The 20,457-nt window shown below is 49.9% G+C and overlaps 2 protein-coding genes across 2 annotated transcripts in view; one reads left to right on the top strand and one right to left on the bottom strand.

The window, feature by feature from the left end:
• Nucleotides 1-20,457, top strand: part of FAM171A2 (family with sequence similarity 171 member A2) — a 410,010-nt gene that overhangs the window by 204,715 nt on the left and 184,838 nt on the right. The gene's annotated exons all lie outside the window — the stretch shown is intronic.
• FZD2 (frizzled class receptor 2) lies at nucleotides 8,034-10,292 on the bottom strand. The gene has a single exon (XM_050763099.1). The coding sequence runs from the start codon at nucleotides 9,831-9,833 to the stop codon at nucleotides 8,136-8,138; it is 1,698 nt and encodes a 565-aa protein (XP_050619056.1). The 5' UTR covers nucleotides 9,834-10,292; the 3' UTR covers nucleotides 8,034-8,135.

The raw sequence follows: 20,457 nt of genomic DNA, 5'->3' as shown, positions 1-20,457 counted from the left end.
CACTACACTCTAGCCTGGGTGACAAAGTAAGACCCTGTATCAAAAACAGACAAACAAACAAAAAAGTACAACACCAACAGTGAACCTTAATGTAAACTGTGGACTTTGATTGATAATGATGTGTCAATGTAGGTTTATCAATTGTAACAAATGTACTCCTCTGGTGGCCAGGTGCGGTGGCTCATGCCTGTAATCCCAGCACTTTGGGAGGGCGAGGCAAACGGATCACCTGAGGTCAGGAGTTTGTGACCACCCTGGCCAATATGGTAAAACCCTATCTCTACTAAAATAACAAAAATTAGCTAAGCATGGTAGTGGGTGCCTGTAATCCCAGCTACTCGGGAGGCTAAAGCAGGAGAATCTCTTGAACCAGGGAGGCAGAGGTTGCAGTGAGCTAAGATTGTGCCTCTGCACTCCAGCCTGGGCAACAGAGCGAGGCTCCATCTTAAAAAAAAAAAAAAAAAAAGGACTCCTCTGGTGAGGGATGTTGACAATGGGGAAGGTTATGTATGTTTAGGGGAGGGGAATATGGGAACTCTTGTACCTTCCTCTAAAAAAATTAGTCTAAGAAAAGCATATAGACTAAAAGCTGGGTTTGAGCTCCAATTCTGCAATTAGCTGTGAGCTTCAGGCAGTGTCTTTCTGGGCTCTGGGCCTCATTTCTCTTTTTCTTTCTTTTTTTTTTTTCTTTTGAGACAGAGTCTCGCTCTGTCACCCAGGCTGGAGTGCAGTGGTGCAATCTTGGCTCACAGCAACCTCCGCTTCCCAGGTTCAAACGATTCTCCTGCCTCAGCCTCCTGAATAGCTGAGATTACAGGCATGGTGCCACCACGCCCAGCCAGGCTAATTTTTAGTAGAGACCAGGTTTCACCATGTTGGTCAGGCTGGTCTCCAACCCCTGACCTCGTGATCCGCCCGCCTCGGCCTCCCAAAGTGCTGGGATTACAGGCGTGAGCCACCGCGCCCAGCCGCTCTCACACTGTTTGAAATGTGCCAATCAGACCAACTTTTCCTAGAGGTGCCATGTATGCCTTTACCTTGACAGCCACAGGCATGGCTCAGGGCACCTTTCTTCACCCTTTCCCCTCCCAGCTCAGGCACCTGGGCGTGCTCGCAGCAGGCAAAGGCCAAGCCCAACAGCCAAGAGGGGGCGGGAGAAAGCCGCGGTGGTAGCCAAGACCCCACAGGGCAAACGGATGGGCTCTTCTTGCCAGCTGCGCCAATGAAACCTTTCCTCCCTGGCCAAAGAATTCAACCCCGTCTCAACTAGGGGAAAGATATAAGGATTCGGGGGGCCCACTTGCAGTAACCAAGGGGTTCTTCTCCCAGAATCCTTCCCTTTTTGGCCTTTAACTGTTTTTCTTTTTTTCCTTTTCTCAGTGAGAGGGTTCCCCCATCCCAACAATGTTTCTGATAGGGACGTTAATGGAGGAGCAACCCCTGCTGGCTGAGAACTACAAATTCAGCAGGGCACATTTGAGACTCTAAACAGATACAAACAGCCTCTAAACCAACTTTTCAATCCCAAACTCGATTCCAAGCTTCAGGCTGAAGCCCTAGAGAGAAAAACCAGGTCCGAGGGATCCAAAGCCAGGCAACAGGCACAATGTAAATGGGCGGAACCAATTCCTGACGACTGAACCCCCCACCACATAGAAGGAGGCCATGTTCCATGGCACAAACAAGCCCAGGGAACTCAGTTTGCAGACAGCAGGAAGAAAGGGAGGGAGAAAAGTAGGTGTAGATGAGGACAGTTAATTCCTATTCTCCAGGTTTTCCCTGCTTCATGGGTACATACCACATTGATACCCATGGCTGGCACCTGCCAAGGTCACCGGGGCTGAGGGACAAAAGGTGGAGAGTGCAGGGAAGATACTCACTTTCTCTCTCCATCACATCCTGAGTATTCACTGAAAGAAGGAAGGAAGTGGGGGACACCTTTATTCCCTGTCTTTCAGAATTGGCAACCAGTTCTCTTCACCACTCCCAGCTTATACTCTTCTGGAGTATAATGTATCCTGAACCACTGTGATTCTTTTGACCCTCAGAATCTGAAGGAAAAGCATCTCATAGCCCTCCGTACAAAGGTTTGGCCAAATTATGATTTATAGGAAGGACTGGCTTGGCCTCAGGAAGGTACCATTCATTTCAATACCATCGAACTAGGACCAAGTCCCTCAATTATACTAAGTTTCTTGTCCATGATCCACTAGGGATTTGATGAAAATCCCACTGCCTTCCTGGAGAGGCTAAGAGGGATCTTGGTAAAGCACATCTCTCTATCTCCAGATTCAGTCGAGGGACAACTAATTCTAAAGGATCAATTTATTACTCGGGCAGCTCCTGACATCAGAGGGAAGATACAAAACAGGCCCTGGGACCAGATAGTACTTTAGAGAAACTCCTGAAAGTAGCCACCTTGGTCTTTTATAATAGAGACTGGGAGGCCCAGGAAAGAGAGAGGAGATACAGGGAAGAGGCAAAAGCTTTAATGGCCATCATGCAAGTCTACAAATCCCAGAATTCCCAGGGTGCACCTGTTAACTGCTAAAAGGTACGGCAAGAACAGTTATCTCTTCTAAAGTTGAACCGCTCCCATACAAGGTTTAATTTCTTACAGCTCAGGGTACAACGTTGTTAGTATATTTTAGTTCTTGTCTCTGTAATCTTTGGCACTAAATTCTTTCCTTGTGTAATATATGTTTAACTTATGCATACTTAACCTTATAAAACTTGTTTTTTTCTCTCGTGCCTAGAAGCCACCAAACTCCAAACGGTCAGGCAACCAGAGCCTCAGATGATGGGTCCCCTTTGCTAGGAACCCTTAGATAGACCTCCAGGAGGAGTCTGACTGCTGTTTTCCCCAAAACAATGCCCCTGTCAGCAGGAAGCAGCTAAGACCGGTCATCAGGTCATCATCCATATTCTAAGGGCAGTTAGATGTACCTCTTCAGAGGGGGGAAATGATACAGAAGTGCTGGGAAGGGAAGACTGTGGTCCTCTTAAATGATAGGGAACAGTTTAAAAACTATTGGTAACATTTCTCATGTCAAGAAATGCCCATCTTTTGATCCGTTGATTTTATTTTTAGAAATGTATTCTAAGTGGGGGCCAGGCGCGGTGGCTCACGCCTGTAATCCCAGCACTTTAAGAGGCCGAGGTGGGTGCATCACAAGGTCATGAAATTGAGACCATCCTGGCTAACACGGTGAAACTCCATCTCTACTAAAAATACAAAAAAAAAAAAAAAAAAAAAAAAAGCCAGGTGTGGTGGTGGGTGCCTGTAGTCCCAGCTACTCAGGAGGCTGAGGCAGGAGAATGGCGTGAACCCGGGAGGCAGAGCTTGCAGTGAGCCGAGATCGTGCCACCGCACTCCGGCCTGGGCGACAGAGCGAGACTCCGTCTCAAAATAAATAAATGAAGTGAAATGTATTCTAAGTAATTGGAAAAGTGCTATAATTTATTGAACTACTACCTGGGGGCTCTGTAGATGTATGGTCCCGTCTACCACTCATGTTACCAGACAGGTACTATCAGCCGTTTTATAGATGAGGACACACGCTTAGAGGTTAGAAAAATGCCACAAGTGCTCACAGCTGCTACTGCAGTGAGTGGTAAAGCATGCCAAAGCCTCTGCTCGCCATGCATTGTCTGTCTCTCTCTCCTTTTTTCACAACTACACATTTCATTCATTCATATTCCACTCTGCTGCATCTTGATCACTTGTTACCTGATCAAGGGGCAGGATTGAACTGAGTGAATAATCTGGTTTGGGGGTACTCCTGGTTTTGTAGGCCCAATGGCTTTCCCTCCTCACCCCCACCCTGTTTCCATAGCAGAGGTGATTAGAGATCGGGGAATACTGGAGTCTGAGAAGGTAAGGGCTGTCCTTTAGAGAAGGAGAGGTAGCTAGTAATCAGGACTAAAAAATGTCTAGACCGGCCAGGCGCAGTGGCTCATGCCTGTAATCCCAGTACTTTGGGAGGCTGAGGAGGGAGGATCACCTGAGGTCAGGAGTTTGAGACCAGCCTGGCCATTGTAGTAAAACCCCGACTGTTCTAAAAATACGAAAATTAGCTGGGAGTGGTGGCCCGCGCCTGTAATCCCAACTACTCAGGAGGCTGAGGCAGGAGAGTTGCTTGAACTCGGGAACGGGAGGCAGAGGCTGCAGTGAGCTGAGATCACGCCACTGCACTCCAGCACTCCAGCCTGGGCAACAGAGTGAGACTCAGTCTCAAAAAAAAAAAAAAAAAAAAAAAGTCTGGACCAGGGATTCGAAAACTAGTTTGGGGGCAGGCAGGTAGGGAGAGAGGTCAGGGAGGGATGATCTAGAAACTTCCTAGCTACACACAATTGTATATTCATGAGAGAGCTGGTCTTTTTTTTTTTTTCCAGGAAGAGGTCCAAAGAGTTTTGAGATTCTCAGATGGTCAGTGGCCCCCAGAAGTTTAAGATCCATTTAAGGTAAGAAGAGTGATTCTAGAGGAGGAGGGACCCTGGTACAGTGAGTAGCGAGACTGCAGAAGGGAGGGCTCGCCGGGCTCAGACCCCATGGCAGGCATCCCCGGGACAGCATCTCCCCACCCTCCTGAAGAGCTTTTGAAACAAAAAGCAGTCCCCCATCCCGCTGAGCTGAACCTAATCTTAATTCTTTGGGGATGTTCGGAAGAATTTTGTCTTTATAAACTTTAGTGGCCTTTTACTAGAGCTAGCTCTTAAAAAAAAATCTTCTTAAAGGGCAAAAAGTTTGGAACTAACGTTAAAGTCTTCTGGAGGGAAGTCTGGGCTGGGAGGAGGGAAAGCCTGATCACTAAGACAGGGGAGTCTGGAGGAGAAATGCCTGGTACCTTGAAACCCCAGAGCATTGCCCTGGGGGAGGGCAGAAGAGCAGGCAGAAAGCAGCGCCCGCCTAAGACCTGCCCCTGGCCCAGGCGCCACAGGTGAGTGTATTTCCTTCTTGGCCCTGACCCTCCAGCAAACACAAAGCCTCGCTCTTCCAGAGGGACGGACCAGCTCACTTACAACGTGGGAACCCTTTCCTGCTCATAGGGCGACCTAGAAATCTCCAAAAGCAGATCTCTAAGCTCCTGTTTTTAACTGGGTTTTCTGAACAAGGGAGCTGAGGTGCCCTCTCCCTTTGAGGCAGTGAGGTCAGGTGGTTTACCTGAGTCTTCCTCCAGGACACTTTCTCCTCCTTACCCCAAATTCCCCAAACTGTGATCTGAGAGTGTTTCATTTAAGAAACAGAACAAGGGTGTGGAGAGGAGGGTTCCTCCACAACAATTTTCAGTAGGGTAATTCAGCCCTTGGCTACTCCCCCTGAAGAAGGGGAAGGGTATCTCTAAGATCTGTTCTTTCCAAAAGATACAATTGTCTTATTATCTGTCTTCCTCCTCAGTCATATAATCTATTTTGTCAGTTTCTCAGGCTCTCTTCCTTTATGTTGGCAGGAGATTTTGAGGAGCGGGTTGCTCAGTAAGAGGGTCCAGGGACAATGCATCCAAAGCACACAGAGCCAAGATCTTGGATGGCTTATAGGTGGGAGAGGCTCTCCCCAGTCTTCAACAGAGACCAGCTCCTCTTCCCATGGGGCTCAATACCAGGTACTGGAAAATCCCACCTGATTCTCTGGCTTTCACCATTATTACAAGGAGAGGCACTCACAATTTGTTTGTAATTTTACTCTTTCCTGCAGTCTTTGCGGGGTTCCTTTAGAATCTTGCAACAAATGGAGCCAGGGGAGCAGTGACACCTCCTCCCGCCTGCTTCTTTGATAATTAAGGGAACCTCATGTTGAGATCTCACACTTGTCATCATTTGATGAAAAGCTAGCTTTAACTAGCCACTGACACAGATGATTTGGGGGGAAATTATATATTTTTGGGAGGGGGTGCTGCTGAAATCCACAGGCTTCATACAATTCCAAACAAAGCCCCACATATGACTTCAATTACCACCAAACATTTCCAGTTCCCCTCCCCCAACATAAACTAACACAAGCAAACACTTCGAAGTAGGGGGTTCTAACTTACTTTCTCCCTTGTCCCGAAGACAGCCAATAAAGGGTAGTAAGGCACCATTTCTCCCATCACCATTTAGCTAAGAGAGCAAGGTCCAGGGCTGGGAGCACTCTTCTCTGCCCCACCCCCAACCAAGTAGGTAAGGGGGAGAGGGGAGGAGGAGGTATGGTTTGGTCAAACTAATAAAATGTTACAACCCTGTTAAATGCAATTAAAAGGATAGATCTCTCAAAGATAATTAAATGCACTTTATTATTATGATTATTAGCTTTTAATTTACACTGTTAAGAAACGGGAGATGGTGAAAACTGAGTTATGAGGCATACTTGTATTCAAACCAATCCTTTGGAATTAAAATTCTAAAATATTCCAAATAGTTGAGGGAAATAGTATGTGTTGGAAACTGGAGTTCTCACACCAGCAAGGATACTTTTAGACATCACTTCTCAGGAAGTTAAGAAAAGTCTTGACAGGCCAGGAACTGTGGCTCACGCCTGTAATTCCAGCACTTTGGGAGGCTGAGAGGAGCAGATAACGAGGTCAGGAGTTCGAGACCAGCCTGGCCAATATGGTGAAACCCTGTGTCTATTAAAAATACAAAAATTAGCCAAGAGTGGTGGCGCGCGCCTGTATTCCCAGCCACTTGGGAGGCCGAGGCAGGAGAAACGCTGCAGTGGAGGTTGCAGTGAGCCAAGATTGCACCACTGTACTCCAGCCTGGGCGACAGAGCGAGACTCCGTCTCAAAAAAAGTCTTAATTTTATTTGTGGGGGGTTAGGAGAAGATAAGAAACATCTGCTTTAAACATTCTATCAATCTTGTGATATAGAATGTTATGTAAACACTCAACCCACCCCCATAGCCACAAAGAGCCTGTCCAGAGACTTCTTCTAAAGCAAAGACACCATCTTTTTTTTTTTTTTCTTTTTTTTTTTCTGGAGTTTTAAAGAAACCAGTCTTTTTGTCAACGGAAAACTAAAAAGCCCACCAGCCCATCAGTCCCCTCCCTCCAACCCACCCGTCTTTATTGCTTTTTGAAAAAATTAAGCCCCAAACAACAACAAAAATGCACACAAACCAACCCAGAAACTGCTAACCTGAATGCCTGAGATTTTTGGCTGGGGGCGTGAACAGACTGCACGGAAAGAAGGGGAGAGATGCTAGGAGATCTCAAACCCCCCAAATTTGCAAACAACTGCTCAAAGGCGAATGCTTCCCCTAGACATGCAGGGAGGCAGGATCAGTATCCTGGTGGGGTGTGTGTTGGTGGAGGCTGTTTCAAAATACATTTCAAAAAGCATTTTCGGGCCACTGGAAGCACTTGGTGCAGCGAATTGAAAAGAAGCGAAGCCAGAGAGGAGAAAGATCTTCCAGCCTGCAGGGGAGGGGCCAGGGGGCCAGGGAGCCAGGGGGCCAAAGCCATTCTTCACCGGATCTCCGCCCTCTCCCCACCAGCACCCCCCACCCCGATTTTTTTTCCACGTCTTCATCTCAGTTGGGACTTTTCCAAAGAGTAAGTGAAGAAGACAGGACACATGAGTAGGGAAAGAAAAGGGGGAAGGAAGCAAAACGAATTCAAGTCCTATTCAAAAATATCCAACAGCTTCCACAGGCCCAGCGTCAGAGAGGAGGCTCACAAATTTGGCTTTTATATTAGTTGAATGGAACAAACTCCTAACGACTCAAAGCCAACAAAAACATCGCTCAGGCTGGGTGCCTCTCCCAGCAGGCCCAGCCCTGCCATATCACCAAAAAACTCCAAAGTAGGGGCGCGTTTTGAAGGGCACTTAAGAAAGAGAACCCTTCCCCCAGCTACACCCCCCAACACACACACACCTCATTCTTCAGCCCTGGCGCCCACACCCCTGGTTTTTTTTTTTTTCTTTTTTCTTTTTTCTTTTAAATAGAAAATATATATAATTAAATTTACAAAGACTATTTACAGTTTTAATTACAAACCTTGTGGGGGTGCTGGGTAGAGAGTTCTCTTTTAAAAAGCAACCTAAAAGTGAAATGGTTTCGATCGTTCTTTATTTAAAAAAATAAAATACGGAGTCTGTAGGGCCCCACCCCGGGCAGAGGAAAGCGCCGCGCGGGTCCGGCCTGGGGACGCCCCTTACACGGTGGTCTCGCCGTGCCGGCTGTTGGTGAGGCGAGTGTAGAACTTCCTCCACGAGTGCAGCGTCTTGCCCGACCAGATCCAGAAGCCCGATGTGATGCCCACGATGAGCGTCATGAGGTATTTGATCATGTAGACCGTGAAGTCGGGCGACATGCGCGGCGTGTAGTGCGCCGGGCAAGGGATGGCCAGGCTCTTGCAGTGCTGGCTCACCCACGAGCGCTCCCAGTGCTCGCGGAAGGCCTGCTCGTAGAAGTAGCAGGCGATGACGATGGTGGCGGGCACCGTGTAGAGCACAGAGAAGACGCCGATGCGCACCATGAGCCGCTCCAGCTTCTCGGTCTTCGTGCCGTCGTGCTTCATGATGGTGCGGATGCGGAAGAGCGACACGAAGCCGGCCAGGAGGAAGGACGTGCCGATGAACAGGTACACGAAGAGCGGCGCTAGCACGAAGCCCCGCAGCGGGTCCAGGCTGTTGAGGCCCACAAAGCACACGCCGCTCAGCAGGTCGCCGTCGATCTGGCCCATGGCCAGGATGGTGATGGTCTTGACGGCCGGCACGGCCCAGGCGGCCAGGTGGAAGTACTGCGAGTTGGCCTCGATGGCCTCGTGGCCCCACTTCATGCCGGCTGCCAGGAACCAGGTGAGCGACAGGATGACCCACCAGATGGAGCTGGCCATGCTGAAGAAATAGAGCATCATGAAGAGGATGGTGCAGCCCTCCTTCTTGGTGCCCTGCACCACCGTGCGGTAACCGTCCTCGGAGAAGCGCTCATTGCACACCACGCGCTCCTGGAGCACGAAGCCCGCGATGTAGGCCACCGACACCATGGTGTAGCAGCCCGACAGAAAAATGATAGGCCGCTCTGGGTAGCGGAAGCGCTGCATGTCTACCAAGTAAGTGGTGACAGTGAAGAAGGTGGAAGCGCAGCACAGCACCGACCAGGTGAGGATCCAGAGGCGCGCGAAACGCGTCTCCTCCTGTGAGAAGAACATGGAACCATCGGGCCGTGCGGGTTCGCAGGGCGCAGCACAATCACGCTCGCCCAGAAACTTGTAGCTGAGATAGGATGGCACCTTGAGGACGCGCGGGCAGTGGAAGGGGTGCTCCAGCGTGGCGTAGCGCGGGGGAGCGCCGCCGCCGCCCGGGCCGCCCGGGGTGCCCCCGGCTCCCGGCTGCAGTCCCGGTGGCGGCGCGGTGGTGAGCAGCGCGGGCGCTCCGTCCTCGGAGTGGTTCTGGCCCACGCAGATCTGCTCCGCGCCGTGGCGCGGGAAGTGCTCGCAGCGCAGGCGCTCCGGCCACTGAAAACCGAACTTGTTCATGAGCGCCTCGCAGCCCTGGCGCGCGCGCTCGCAGATAGAGCGGCACGGCGGTATGGCCTGTTCCAGCACGGTGCACACGGGTGCGTACATGGAGCACAGGAAGAAGCGCAGTTCGGGCGAGCACTGCACCTTCACCAGCGGATAGAACTGGTGCACCTCCAGGCCTGCGTCCTCCTGGTTCGTGTGGCCCAGAAGGTTGGGCATGATGGTCTGGTTGTAGGCGATGTCCGTGCACAGCGGGATGGAGATGGGCTGGCAGAAGCCGTGGTCCGGGATGGAGATGCCCTTCTCCCCGTGGAACTGGGCCGGCCCCGCGGCGGGCAGCAGCAGCAGCGGCAGCAGCAGGCGGGGCAGGGCGCTGCGGGGCCGCATGCTGGCCGCCGCCCCCCACCCGGCTCCTTAGCGCCCCCCCGCCCCCGCCCCCAACCCGGAGACTGCGCTCCTTCCCCGCCGCCTCCTCGCTGCGGCCGCCGCCTCCCGCGCCTCTTTGCAAACTTTGCTCGCGGCCGCAGAGTTGGGGAGGCCGGGCGGGGGAGGGGGCGGTACGCCTGCCCGCTTGCTCGCCGCGGTCGGACTGAACCGCCCGAGACACCGCGCGCCGCTGCCCTCTCTCCTCTTCCTCCTCCTCTAGCCTCTCAACTCCCCCTCTCCCCTCCCTTCTGCACCCAGCGACTTCTTTGTGCCTCCTCCAGCCCTCACCTCGGCCTCTCCGATCCCAATTAGTCGGTTTCAAGGGGGCCCCCGCTGACGGCCCCGCCCTCTCCTCGGCCCCCCAAAAAAGGGATCCTTGAAACCACCCCGTCGAGCTCTAAGCACCATCCCAAAATGTGCTCTCGGCCAATCAGATTTAAACCCGAGGACCAGGCCCGAGGGCTGGATTGGTCGACCGCAACATAATGAGATCAGAAACCAGATGCCAACAAAACTTTCCCCCCCACCCCGCCTTTTGCTTTTTAAAGAGACAAGCTATTATTATATTAAGGGCTGTTTGCCCAGCCCGGGGTTTCTCCGGAGTCGCCGAGGCGCGATCGGGGGACACTACTCAACCCTGACTCACTCCTCTTCCTGGCCCGAGGTGCTTTCCTGGGTGGGGACTCTTTAAACCTTTGCCCCCGCCCCCGATCATCGAACCCCACCTATTCCTAGTCGAATTTTTCATATCGAATGAAACATCTCAAATTTAAAAATTAAAAGTGAGACTTAAAAAAAAAAAACTAACAATTTACAAAGACCTTTTCTGTCCGCTCTTTCTGGAGCCCAGGCGAAAGTTTCACTTCACTTTACACGTAGACGCCTCGCCTCCCCCTCCACACACCCTTAAAAACCCTCTGGAAAATGGGAGCCTGTCTCTTTAAGAGGCTCTTAAAGGGACCAGGACTCCGAGGCGTAATTGCCCCGTAGCCAGCACAAAGGAGCCCATTATGGTTCTTTGTGTTCGGTGGCACCTCAAAGTGAGAAAACTCAGGAACTCGGAGGCCCGGAGCTGGAGGGTAGGGGCGGGGGGCTTGTTGGGAGCGAAGGGAAGGAGAATGGCCCGGAGCTGCGGCTTCTCCCTCCCGCTTCTGCGGCAAATCTTAATTGTGCAAAGTAAAGTTTAGTTGCCCTAAGGAGGAGGTCTTAATCGAAAGTTAATGGTGGGGGACGGGGGGTGACGGGCAATTTTGAGTGAAGGGACGACTTTCTTAGGCCTGATGAACATTTGGGGGAATTTTCCTTCTGCCTCCCCACCTCCACCTCCGCCCCCTAAAAAGCTTCCAGATCCCGTCTCCAGGACGGGAGGGGAGTTTTACCCAAATCTTAAGTAGTTCCACACCAGAGAGGGGTGGCGTGTGTGAGGCGGGAGGAGACTAGTGGGTTGTGGTGAGTTATCCCCTCCACATCTCTCACCTGGTGAAGGGTGGGTGGTGGCCAGCAGGGTTCCTGCTACTTTTAGAATTTTTTTTTTTTTCCCTTCCAGGATTTTAAATTTGAGAAAGGGGGTCGAGGACGAATTTGCATGTAAATCTCCTGGGCCTGATACTGGATGATGGATCAATTATTTTCTGTTGTCTCTCCCGAGGGACAGGAGAAGGGGGGGACTTAAAAAGAAGAAAGAAAATTGAGTTTAGAAAGCCCCTTTGCTTCACAGTATGGGCCAAATCCTCACAGTCTGGTGAAATGTTTCTTGCTCCAATATAGAAATGAATTGTTTTAAACAATAACAGCAGCAGAAGAAAAATAACAAAAAGAAGAAAGGAGTAAGGAGAAGGAAAGAATATTCTAAGTAGATGGATACAAAGGGATCCAGGTTTGACAGGATTTAAAAAAATTTTTTTTTTTTCCCTGATTGAATGAATGATACAAAGATGTTCCGGTTCCTTACAACTTGAAAATGTTCCTTATTACATCCGGGGGAAGTTGCCTTTTCCCTACACCAGGATGAAAGTTTTCCTTCAAAATTGGGGCATGAGTGGGTGTCGTGGGAGGGGGGAGATATGCCTTTTTTTCTGCATCCAATTTCCAGCCCAGCCATCTCCATTCCACCAGCAAGCCCATTTTCTCTCAGAGCAGTCTAAGGATGGGAATGTTGTCCTCTCTCTGCTCCATCTGAGCCTGAGCTTTTGGTCCTCAGACCTCCTGCCTAGTCCATCTCAAAGCATCTTGAGAGCTAGTACCAAGCCTGGAAGCTGAGCAGTGGAAACAAAAATGAATGACAGGCTCCTATACCCCATTCAGGAAGCTCGCAGTCGGATAGGAAATTGAGAGCAAATCTCCAATGTAAACGCAGCATCTTCGATTTCCTTCCATGACAAACCCGTTTTCCTGGCCTAGGGCCAGGCCTGAATGACAGTTATCCCCTCTCCAAGTCACCCCAAGGCAGATGGGGAGCTAGGGAGCTGGAAACAGAAAATAGAGGACATTCTTCCATTCACTCAGGCAACCTTTCATTCCTTCAACACACTTTTATTTATTTCAGACCAGCATAATAGGTGCTATGGAAAATGTGGGAAAAGATGCAGCATCTGCCCTTCAAGAATTTATAGTAGGCCGGGGGCAGTGGCTCATGCCTGTAATCCAGCACTTTGGGAGGCCAAGGCGGGCAATCACCTGAGATCAGGAGTTTGAGACCAACCTGGCCAACATAGTAAAACCCCGTCTCTACTAAAAACACAAAAATTAGCTGGGCATGGTGGCGCGTGACCGTAGTCCCAGCTACTCAGGAGGCTGAGGCAGGAGAATCGCTTGAACCTGGGAGGCAGAGGTTGAAGTGAGCTGAGGTTTCACCACTGCACTCCAGCCTGGGCGACAGAGTGTGAGACTTTGTCTCAAAAAAAAAAAAAAAAAAAGTTTATAGTAGCCCAGAAGAAAAGTGATTCCATGAAGATGTTACACTTGTCTAGCCTTTGCACATGAAATAAGGAGAAATCATAGTATTTCATGTTTACTCTTGCCTTTCACGTGAGGGACCTGAGTATGAACAGGACCAGAACCTGCATCTTCAGATTACAGGCCTACCTACAGCACTTCTCATTCTGCCTACCTGCCTCTTGAGTACAGGAGCCCTGTAACTAAAGGATGCCATTTGTCATAGATACAGCACTTATTTCTGAGTTTTTAAAAATTAGCTTGGGCAGGATGCAATGGCTCATGCCTTTAATCCCAGCACTTTGAGAGGCCAAGGCAGGAGAATTGCTTGAAACCAGAGTTTGAGACCGGCTGGGGCAACAAAGTGAGACCCCTGTCTCTACAAAAATTTTAAAACATTAGCTGGGCATGGTGGCGCATGCCTGTGGTCCCAGCTACTTGGAAGGCTGAGGTGGGAGAATCACTTGAGCACAGGAAGTTGAGGCTACAGTGAGTTGTCATCATGCCACTGTGCTCCAGCCCGGACAACAGAGTGAGACCGCTAAATAAATAAATAAATTAGCTTGGTCGTTGACTTGGACCAGATTTGTAACCCTGCCACTAACCCTACAGCCTTGGAACAGTCACTTTACTTCTTTGAAACTCAGTTTTCCCATCTGCCAAGTAGGAATAAACCAATAGATTTTTAAAATGTGAGACTCCACATCCAAAATAATTTCAGAAGGATAAAAATACATTTCATAATCATAAAGCACCTTTTAAAACAAGAAGTTATGTTGAATTAAATGTTTATTCAGCAGGCATCCTCGGAGACCTAGGGTAATTGCTACCCTTTTATTTATTTATTTATTTATTTATTTATTTATTTATTTAGAGACAGAGTCTCTAGAGAGAGACTAGGCTGGAGTGCAGTGGCATGATCTCGGCTCACCGAAACCTTCACCTCCCAGCTTCAAGCAATTCTCCTGTCTCAGCTGCCCAAGTAGCTGGGACTACAGCCGGGCACCACCATGCCTGGCTAATTTTTGTATTATTGGTAGAGACGGGGTTTCACCACGTTGGTCAGGCTGGTCTCGAACTCCTGACCTCATGATCCGCCCACTTCAGCCTCTCAAAATGCTGGGGTTACAGGCATAAGCCACCATGCCCAGCCAAACGCTACCATTTTTTGAGCTCCTACTAGGTTCTGCACATGTGTATGTCTACAAAGTGGGTATTGGTTTTTGTTTATAGATGAAGAATCCACCCTAGGTGAGATCTGGCAGCTTTCCCAAAGTCACATAGTATGTGGCAGAGGTGAGATTGAAACCCAGGCCTGTTTGGCTCATAAAGCTGTGTTCTGTCTCCTGCATCACGTAGCCCCTAATGTCTGTAAGAATTGTGTGCTCTTCGAGGTCAGGAGATCGAGACATCCTGGCTAACACGGTGAAACCCCATCTCTACTAAAAAATACCAAAAAAAACTAGCTGGGCGAGGTGGCGGGCGCCTGTAGTCCCAGCTACTCGGGAGGCTGAGGCAGGAGAATGGCGTAAACCCGGGAGGCGGAGCTTGCAGTGAGCTGAGATCCGGCCACTGCACTCCAGCCTGGGCGACAGAGCGAGACTCCCTCTCAAAAAAAAAAAAAAAAAAAAAGAATTGTGTGCTCTTATTCACTTAACAAATTTATGGCCAGGCACGGTGGCTCATGCTTGCAATTCCACTTTGGGAGGCTGAGGCAGGAGGGTAACTTGAGGTCAGGAGTTTGGAACCAGCCTGGGCAACATAGCCAGACATCATCTTTTTTTTTTTTTTTTTTTTTTTTTTTTTTTTTTTTGAGACGGAGCCTCACTCTGTCGCCCAGGATGGAGTACAGTGCCGCGATCTCAGCTCACTCCAACCTCCACCTCCTGGGTTCAAGTGATTCTCCTACCTCAGCCTCCTGAGTAGCTGGGATTACAGGCGCATGCCACCACACCCAGCTAATTTTTGTATTTTTAGTAGAGATGGAGTTTCGCCATATTGGCAAAGCTGGTCTCAAACTCCTGACCTCATGATCCGCCCACCTTGACCTCCTGAAGTGCTGGGATTACAGGTGTGAGTCACTGCGCCTGGCCTCATCTCTTTAAAAAAGAAATATATATATATATATATATAGAGAGAGAGAGAGAGAGAGAGAGAGAGAGAACCAGACCCAACCCCTTGTTCCTATGGAGCTCATGTCCTAGTGGGAGACACTCACATTCACTGCAGTCACTGACATGGATGTAAAAGTGCCACGGGGGCCAGGTGCTATGGCTCATGGCTGTAATCCCAGCACTTTGGGAGGCTGAGACGGGCAGATCACAATGTCAGGAGATTGAGACCATCCTGGCTAACATGGTGAAACCCTGTCTGTACTAAAAATACAAAAAAATTAGCTGAGTGTGGTGGCAGGCGCCTGTATTCCCAGTTACTTGGGAGGCTGAGGCAGGAGAACGGCATGAACCCGGGAAGCAGAGCTTGCAGTGAGCCGAGATCGCATCACTGCACTCCAACCTGTGTGAGAGAGCGAGACTCCGTCTCAAAAAAAAAAAAAAAAAAAAAAAAAAAAAGGCCATGGGATTCAGTGCTATGAAGGGAAGATCCGTGTTCTTTGAAAGCATAATTGGGGAGGGAATCCGGCTGAGTCAGGGAGGGTAAGAGAGGCTGTATGGTTGGAATGAGGAGCAAAGTAGGATGAGGTAAAGAGGCCAGCAGGGATCAGAGTTGCAGGGCCTCACAGATCATGTGTGAGGTGTTGGATATAGAAACATGAACTCACAATCTAATGGAGAAGCAGACATGTAAACAGACAAGGCAGGGACAGGCATTCCAGACAGAGGGAACACTGTGTGCAAGGGCGTGGTGGGGTGAAATCGATGGAGTAGGGAGGCAGCACAAGACTTTGGCCCTGTGAGAGTCCCATATGCATCTGGGAGAATGATGGCAGAGGAGGCTTTAAGTAGTCAGAGATCTTGGATACCTTGCACATGGTCTGGGCTCCTGGAGATGGGGATATACTGGAGAGTTTTGGGAAAGGAAGAGGTCACATTTGCATTTTAACTAGTGCATTTGGGCAGTTTTGAGGAGCATGATGCTGGGAGCCTGAGATACCAGTTACAGATTGATCATAAGAGACCAGGCAAGAAATGGTGAGAGCGGGAACTAAGATGTGGCAGTGTAGATGATAAGGAGAGAGAGAGAGTAAGGGACGAGATCAACCAAGGCTCTGACCTAGGTGCCCTAATGCCATTAGCCAGGCTGGGAAATGCAGGGAAAGGGTAGATAATGAGTGCAGTCAAGCAAGCCTGGTCCTACGGCACATCCAAGAGAAGGTGTCCAGAAGGCTGGCGAATAATCTAACTCGGTGCTCAGATCAGAACTCTGGGCTAGATTTAGATCTGGCACCTTTAGCCTACGGCTGATGGTATGAGCATGGCTAAGATCATCTAGGGAAGATGGATTGGGTGTGAAGGCCAAAGCTTTGGGGATGTCAACATTTAAAGGCCCTAGGGCCAATGAGGGAGACTGAGAAGAGGTGTTTGGGCCAGCAGAGATTCTAGCCAATATGAGGATGTCACAAGGTTTGTTCTTCTGGGTCTGAGAGCTTCAAGTCAGGTTTTTGTTTGTTTGTTTGCTTGTTTTTGTTTATGAGACAGGGTCTTGCTCCATTGCCCAGGTTGGAGTGCAGTGGCTCGATCTCACTCATTGCAACCTCTGCCTCCCTGGTTCAAGGGATTCTCCTTCCTCAGCCTCCAGAGTAGTTGGGATTACAGGCGTCTACCACCATGCCCAGCTAATGTTTGTATTTCAGTAGAGAGGGTTTCACCATGTTGGCCAGGTTGGTCTCGAACTCCTGGCCTCAAGTGATCTGCCCACCTCAGCCTCCCAAAGTGCTGAGATTACAGGTGTGAGCCACCACACCTGGCCCAGAATTTTTATTTTTATTTTTCTTAGTTGTGAGAATTAAATGAGACAGCATATGACACTCACTATGACCTGGTGCTAGTTAGCCTAGTAATAGTAGCTATTTTTCTATCCAATAAATTATTGAGCACCTACCATATGCAAAGCAGATAGTCTGCAGAGACTCAGGCTCCAGCTTCAGGCCTACAGTCTAGGGGGCCACATTCTGCTATCACTCCCTAAGGAACATTTCTCTTTAGTCTTGGGCTTCTGCTGTGGGCTGGGAGCCTAGGTGTCCCTAGTGCACAGAAGTGCCACTTCTCCCCCAAACCCTGAAGTACCACTGTCAATCATTTCTGCTTACAAATCTGATATCTAGGGCCAGGTGGAGTGGTTCACGCCTGTAATCCTAGCACTTTAGGAGGCTGAGGTGGGAGGATTGCTTGACCCAGCCTAGGCAAGACAGCCAGGCCCTATCTCTACAGAAAATTTTAAAATTAGCCTGGTGTGGTAGCATGCACCTGTAGTCGCAGCTACTCAGGAGGCTGAAGTGGGTGGACACTTGAGCCTAGAAGTTTGAGGCTGCATGAGCTATGATCGCCCCACCGCACTCCAGCCTGGACAACAGAGTAAGAACCCATCTCAAAAACAAAAAAAAAAATCTGATATCTGGGATAATAGTTGGGTACCTACTGTAAATCTGTTGCAGGATCCATTCCTCCGTTCTGTAGGATGGGCTTGGCAACAGCAGAAATCTCAACCTAACAGAAGAGCAGAGAAAATAGCTGTTGGAGTGGAAAGAAATCTGGTCTGGGGCTCCAAATATCTGGGCTGCAGGCCTCGCTCCAGCCCCACTGGCCCAGTAGCTTAGGCAAGTCACCGTCCCTTCCTTAGCTGCAGCTTTTTCATCTGTAGAAAGGGATCATAAAACGATTTATTGATTTTACCTTTGAGCCAGATGTAGGAGACTGTGAGAATATGATGATCGGATCATTGAAACTCTCCTTGCTTCATGCCACTCAAACAAGATGAAAGGCTTGTGTGTCACAGATAAGTGAAATGACAGTCAGCAACATCCAACACACACAGGCGTGCTCAGGAGAGGAGAGCACGGAGAACTCCCAACTAAGGAAACCTGGGGAGATTGCCTAGGGCTCCCACTACCCCAAAAAAATCTTCCTGCCTCTGGCCTTTCACCTTCCCCCGGTCACAGTTTAGGTAATCACACATGTCCAGGTCTCCTTGCACGTTTTCCTCTAGAGCCCTTGCTTTCCCAAGAAGCCATCCCCTCTGTCTGTCCTTGAGGGCTCTTCTAAGGGACAATGCCTGGTATGGTGACTCCCGAGGGAATTCCCCCTGCTCCAATAAGCCTGGCAGAGGACAGGTCCCCTCTTTGTTTCCTCAATTCTGGGTCAGTGTTCTTTCCTTTTCAAAGCACTGAGGTCCCTCCACCCTAAAGAGGGAAGGGCTATGTGTGTCTGTTTAGGAGACAGAGAGCAAGGAAGAGGACTTAATTTCAGATACTTTAGGAGCCTCAATGGTTTTATTCTCTAAGCAAAAATGTTCTGCTCCAAACGGGGTGGGTCCTAGATACTTCGGGGAAAACAGGTCTGAGCCTTCAGAGAATCAGTCTCCTTGGCTACCCTCTCCCCCGACCCACACGGTATGCCTCTGCTTTGGGTGAATTTACCTTTCCTCCTGTCTCCCTGAACCTGTCCATCAAGACCTCAAATCCACCTTCAGCTGAGGTATCAAATTCCTTCTCCCTGCACTCCATCCTCTATTTAGATCTCAGGGAAGTGACCCTTAGAAATGGGCCACAGACCGGGCACAGAAGCAAACCCAGCATTTTGGAAAGATGAGGCTCCTGGAGCCCAGGAGTTGGAGACCAGCCTAGGCAACATGGCAAAACTGTCTTTACTAAAAATAAAAATAAAAATAATTTAAATAAAAATAGCCTGTTCTGCTAGCACATGCCTATGGTCCCAGCTACTCAGGAGGCTGAAGTGGAAGGATCACCTGAGTGGAGGCTGCAGTGAGCTGTGATCCCGCCACTGCACTCTGGCCTGGGCAACAGGAGTGAGACACTATCTCAAAAAGAAAGAAAAAAAGAGAAGGAGAGAGAAATAAAAGAGAGATATAGACACAGAGAAGGAAAGAAAGAGAAAGAGGGAGAAAGAAAGGAAGGAAGGAAGGAAGGAAGGAAGGAAGGAAGGAAGGAAGGAAGGAAGGAAGGAAGGAAGGAAAGGGGGAAATAAAGAAATGGGCCACCAAATAATCAGGAGACCTAGGACTCCTGGAACTCCACTTCCTGACAACTTGTAGGTTCCTTCAGTGCACCCTGCCCCACCTCTGTGCCAAGTTCCAAGGCTGCCCCCGGCTTTGGGGCAGAGGAGGAAGGAGACTTAGCAGAGCATAGCTGTTACCCCTTTATCTCTCCAATACCCTTCTTCAAGGTCTCTGGCAGGCAAAATGGGCCATAAAAGGATTAAACAGATGTAACAGATAATCTATTAATTAAGGGCCTTAATTGGCCCAAGCCTGGGTTGAGCAAGACCAAGGTGTGGGCTGCTCAGAGCCACCTGGGGAAGCGGGATCTAGAAAGCCAGTACTGGCTTTGGATAGGGAGGTTCTTGGGTGACTCTGCCTCCTAGAACAAGAAATAAATGTCCCTGGGAATGAATGGTTTAGATATTTTGTCTTCCAGAACCTTCTAGAAACTAATGCCAAGGAGAGAGGAATAGGAGAACCTGAATCATAGCTCTGTAGATATGGAGGGGTCCTTGGGGTGATGGGTGTGGGGGTGCTCCCTTGGGAGGGAGGAAAAGGCAGGTTGGCTTCCCAGCTTGAGCTCCCCTCCTGCTCCAGCAGAGCCCACTCTTCCACCCTGGCTGTCCCCCCATCTTCTCACTCTGCTCTTTCTTTTCCCCCTTCCTCCTTTGCTACTCCTCCTTCTCCTTCTTGCTTCTCCCAGAATGTCTCTCCTTTCTCTCCAGGCTGGGCCACCTCACCCCCTCCCCTTCCCCTTTCCTGTAACTGAAGCTGTTGTTGGGAGTTGGAGGAGCTGGGCTGGTTTGAAAGGAGGCCCCGCTGCTTTTCAGGGAGGAATTGAAACCGTGGAGCTGGGGGTGAGGGGAGGCAGCAGAGGGGGAGGGGGGTGACTTGAGAAATCAAAGCGGCTTCAACTCCATCTGGGAAACCAACTTTGATTTACTAGCAAGGACCTGGCTCTCCCACTACCCCCACCCTTGCCCACTCCCCCTCCTTCCCTGGACTTTGCTTTGTGGTGATAACTGGCGGATGGGGGGATGAACCCCTCCCAACCTGGAAGCCTGCTCTTGCCCTGGGAGGACCAGCCTAGAGGAGGAAGGCCTGGGGGACTCTGCTCAGTCAGGCTGCAGATGCAGCTGAAGGGGGCCCAGCATCTCAGGAACTGGGGAAGAGAATGGATACCCCTGGGAAGGAGGAAAGCCTATTGGCCAGGCAGCCTGGCCCAGGCCGACTCAGCCCTGCTCTGGCTTGGGGCGACCCCCTTCCTGAGATGTGGGGCTGGGATGGGGGCACAGAGGGAGAAAGTCAGGGTTTTTTCATTTATCTGTGGCCTTCCCCTCAGAACTGGGGGGCTTGGGGGCCAGGGCTGCCTGATAAGAGCCAAGAAAAGAAAATGACTGAGAAGGAGAAAGGAAAATCCATTGTAATAGACTATTTTGTGTTGAAATTCAATGTGAGCTATGCAGGACATTGGGTT

This window comes from Macaca thibetana, chromosome 16, assembly GCF_024542745.1.
Source record: "Macaca thibetana thibetana isolate TM-01 chromosome 16, ASM2454274v1, whole genome shotgun sequence".
NCBI lineage: Eukaryota > Metazoa > Chordata > Mammalia > Primates > Cercopithecidae > Macaca > Macaca thibetana.
The sequence above is the reverse complement of the archived record's forward strand: the minus strand, read 5'-3'. Positions and strand labels throughout refer to the sequence as shown.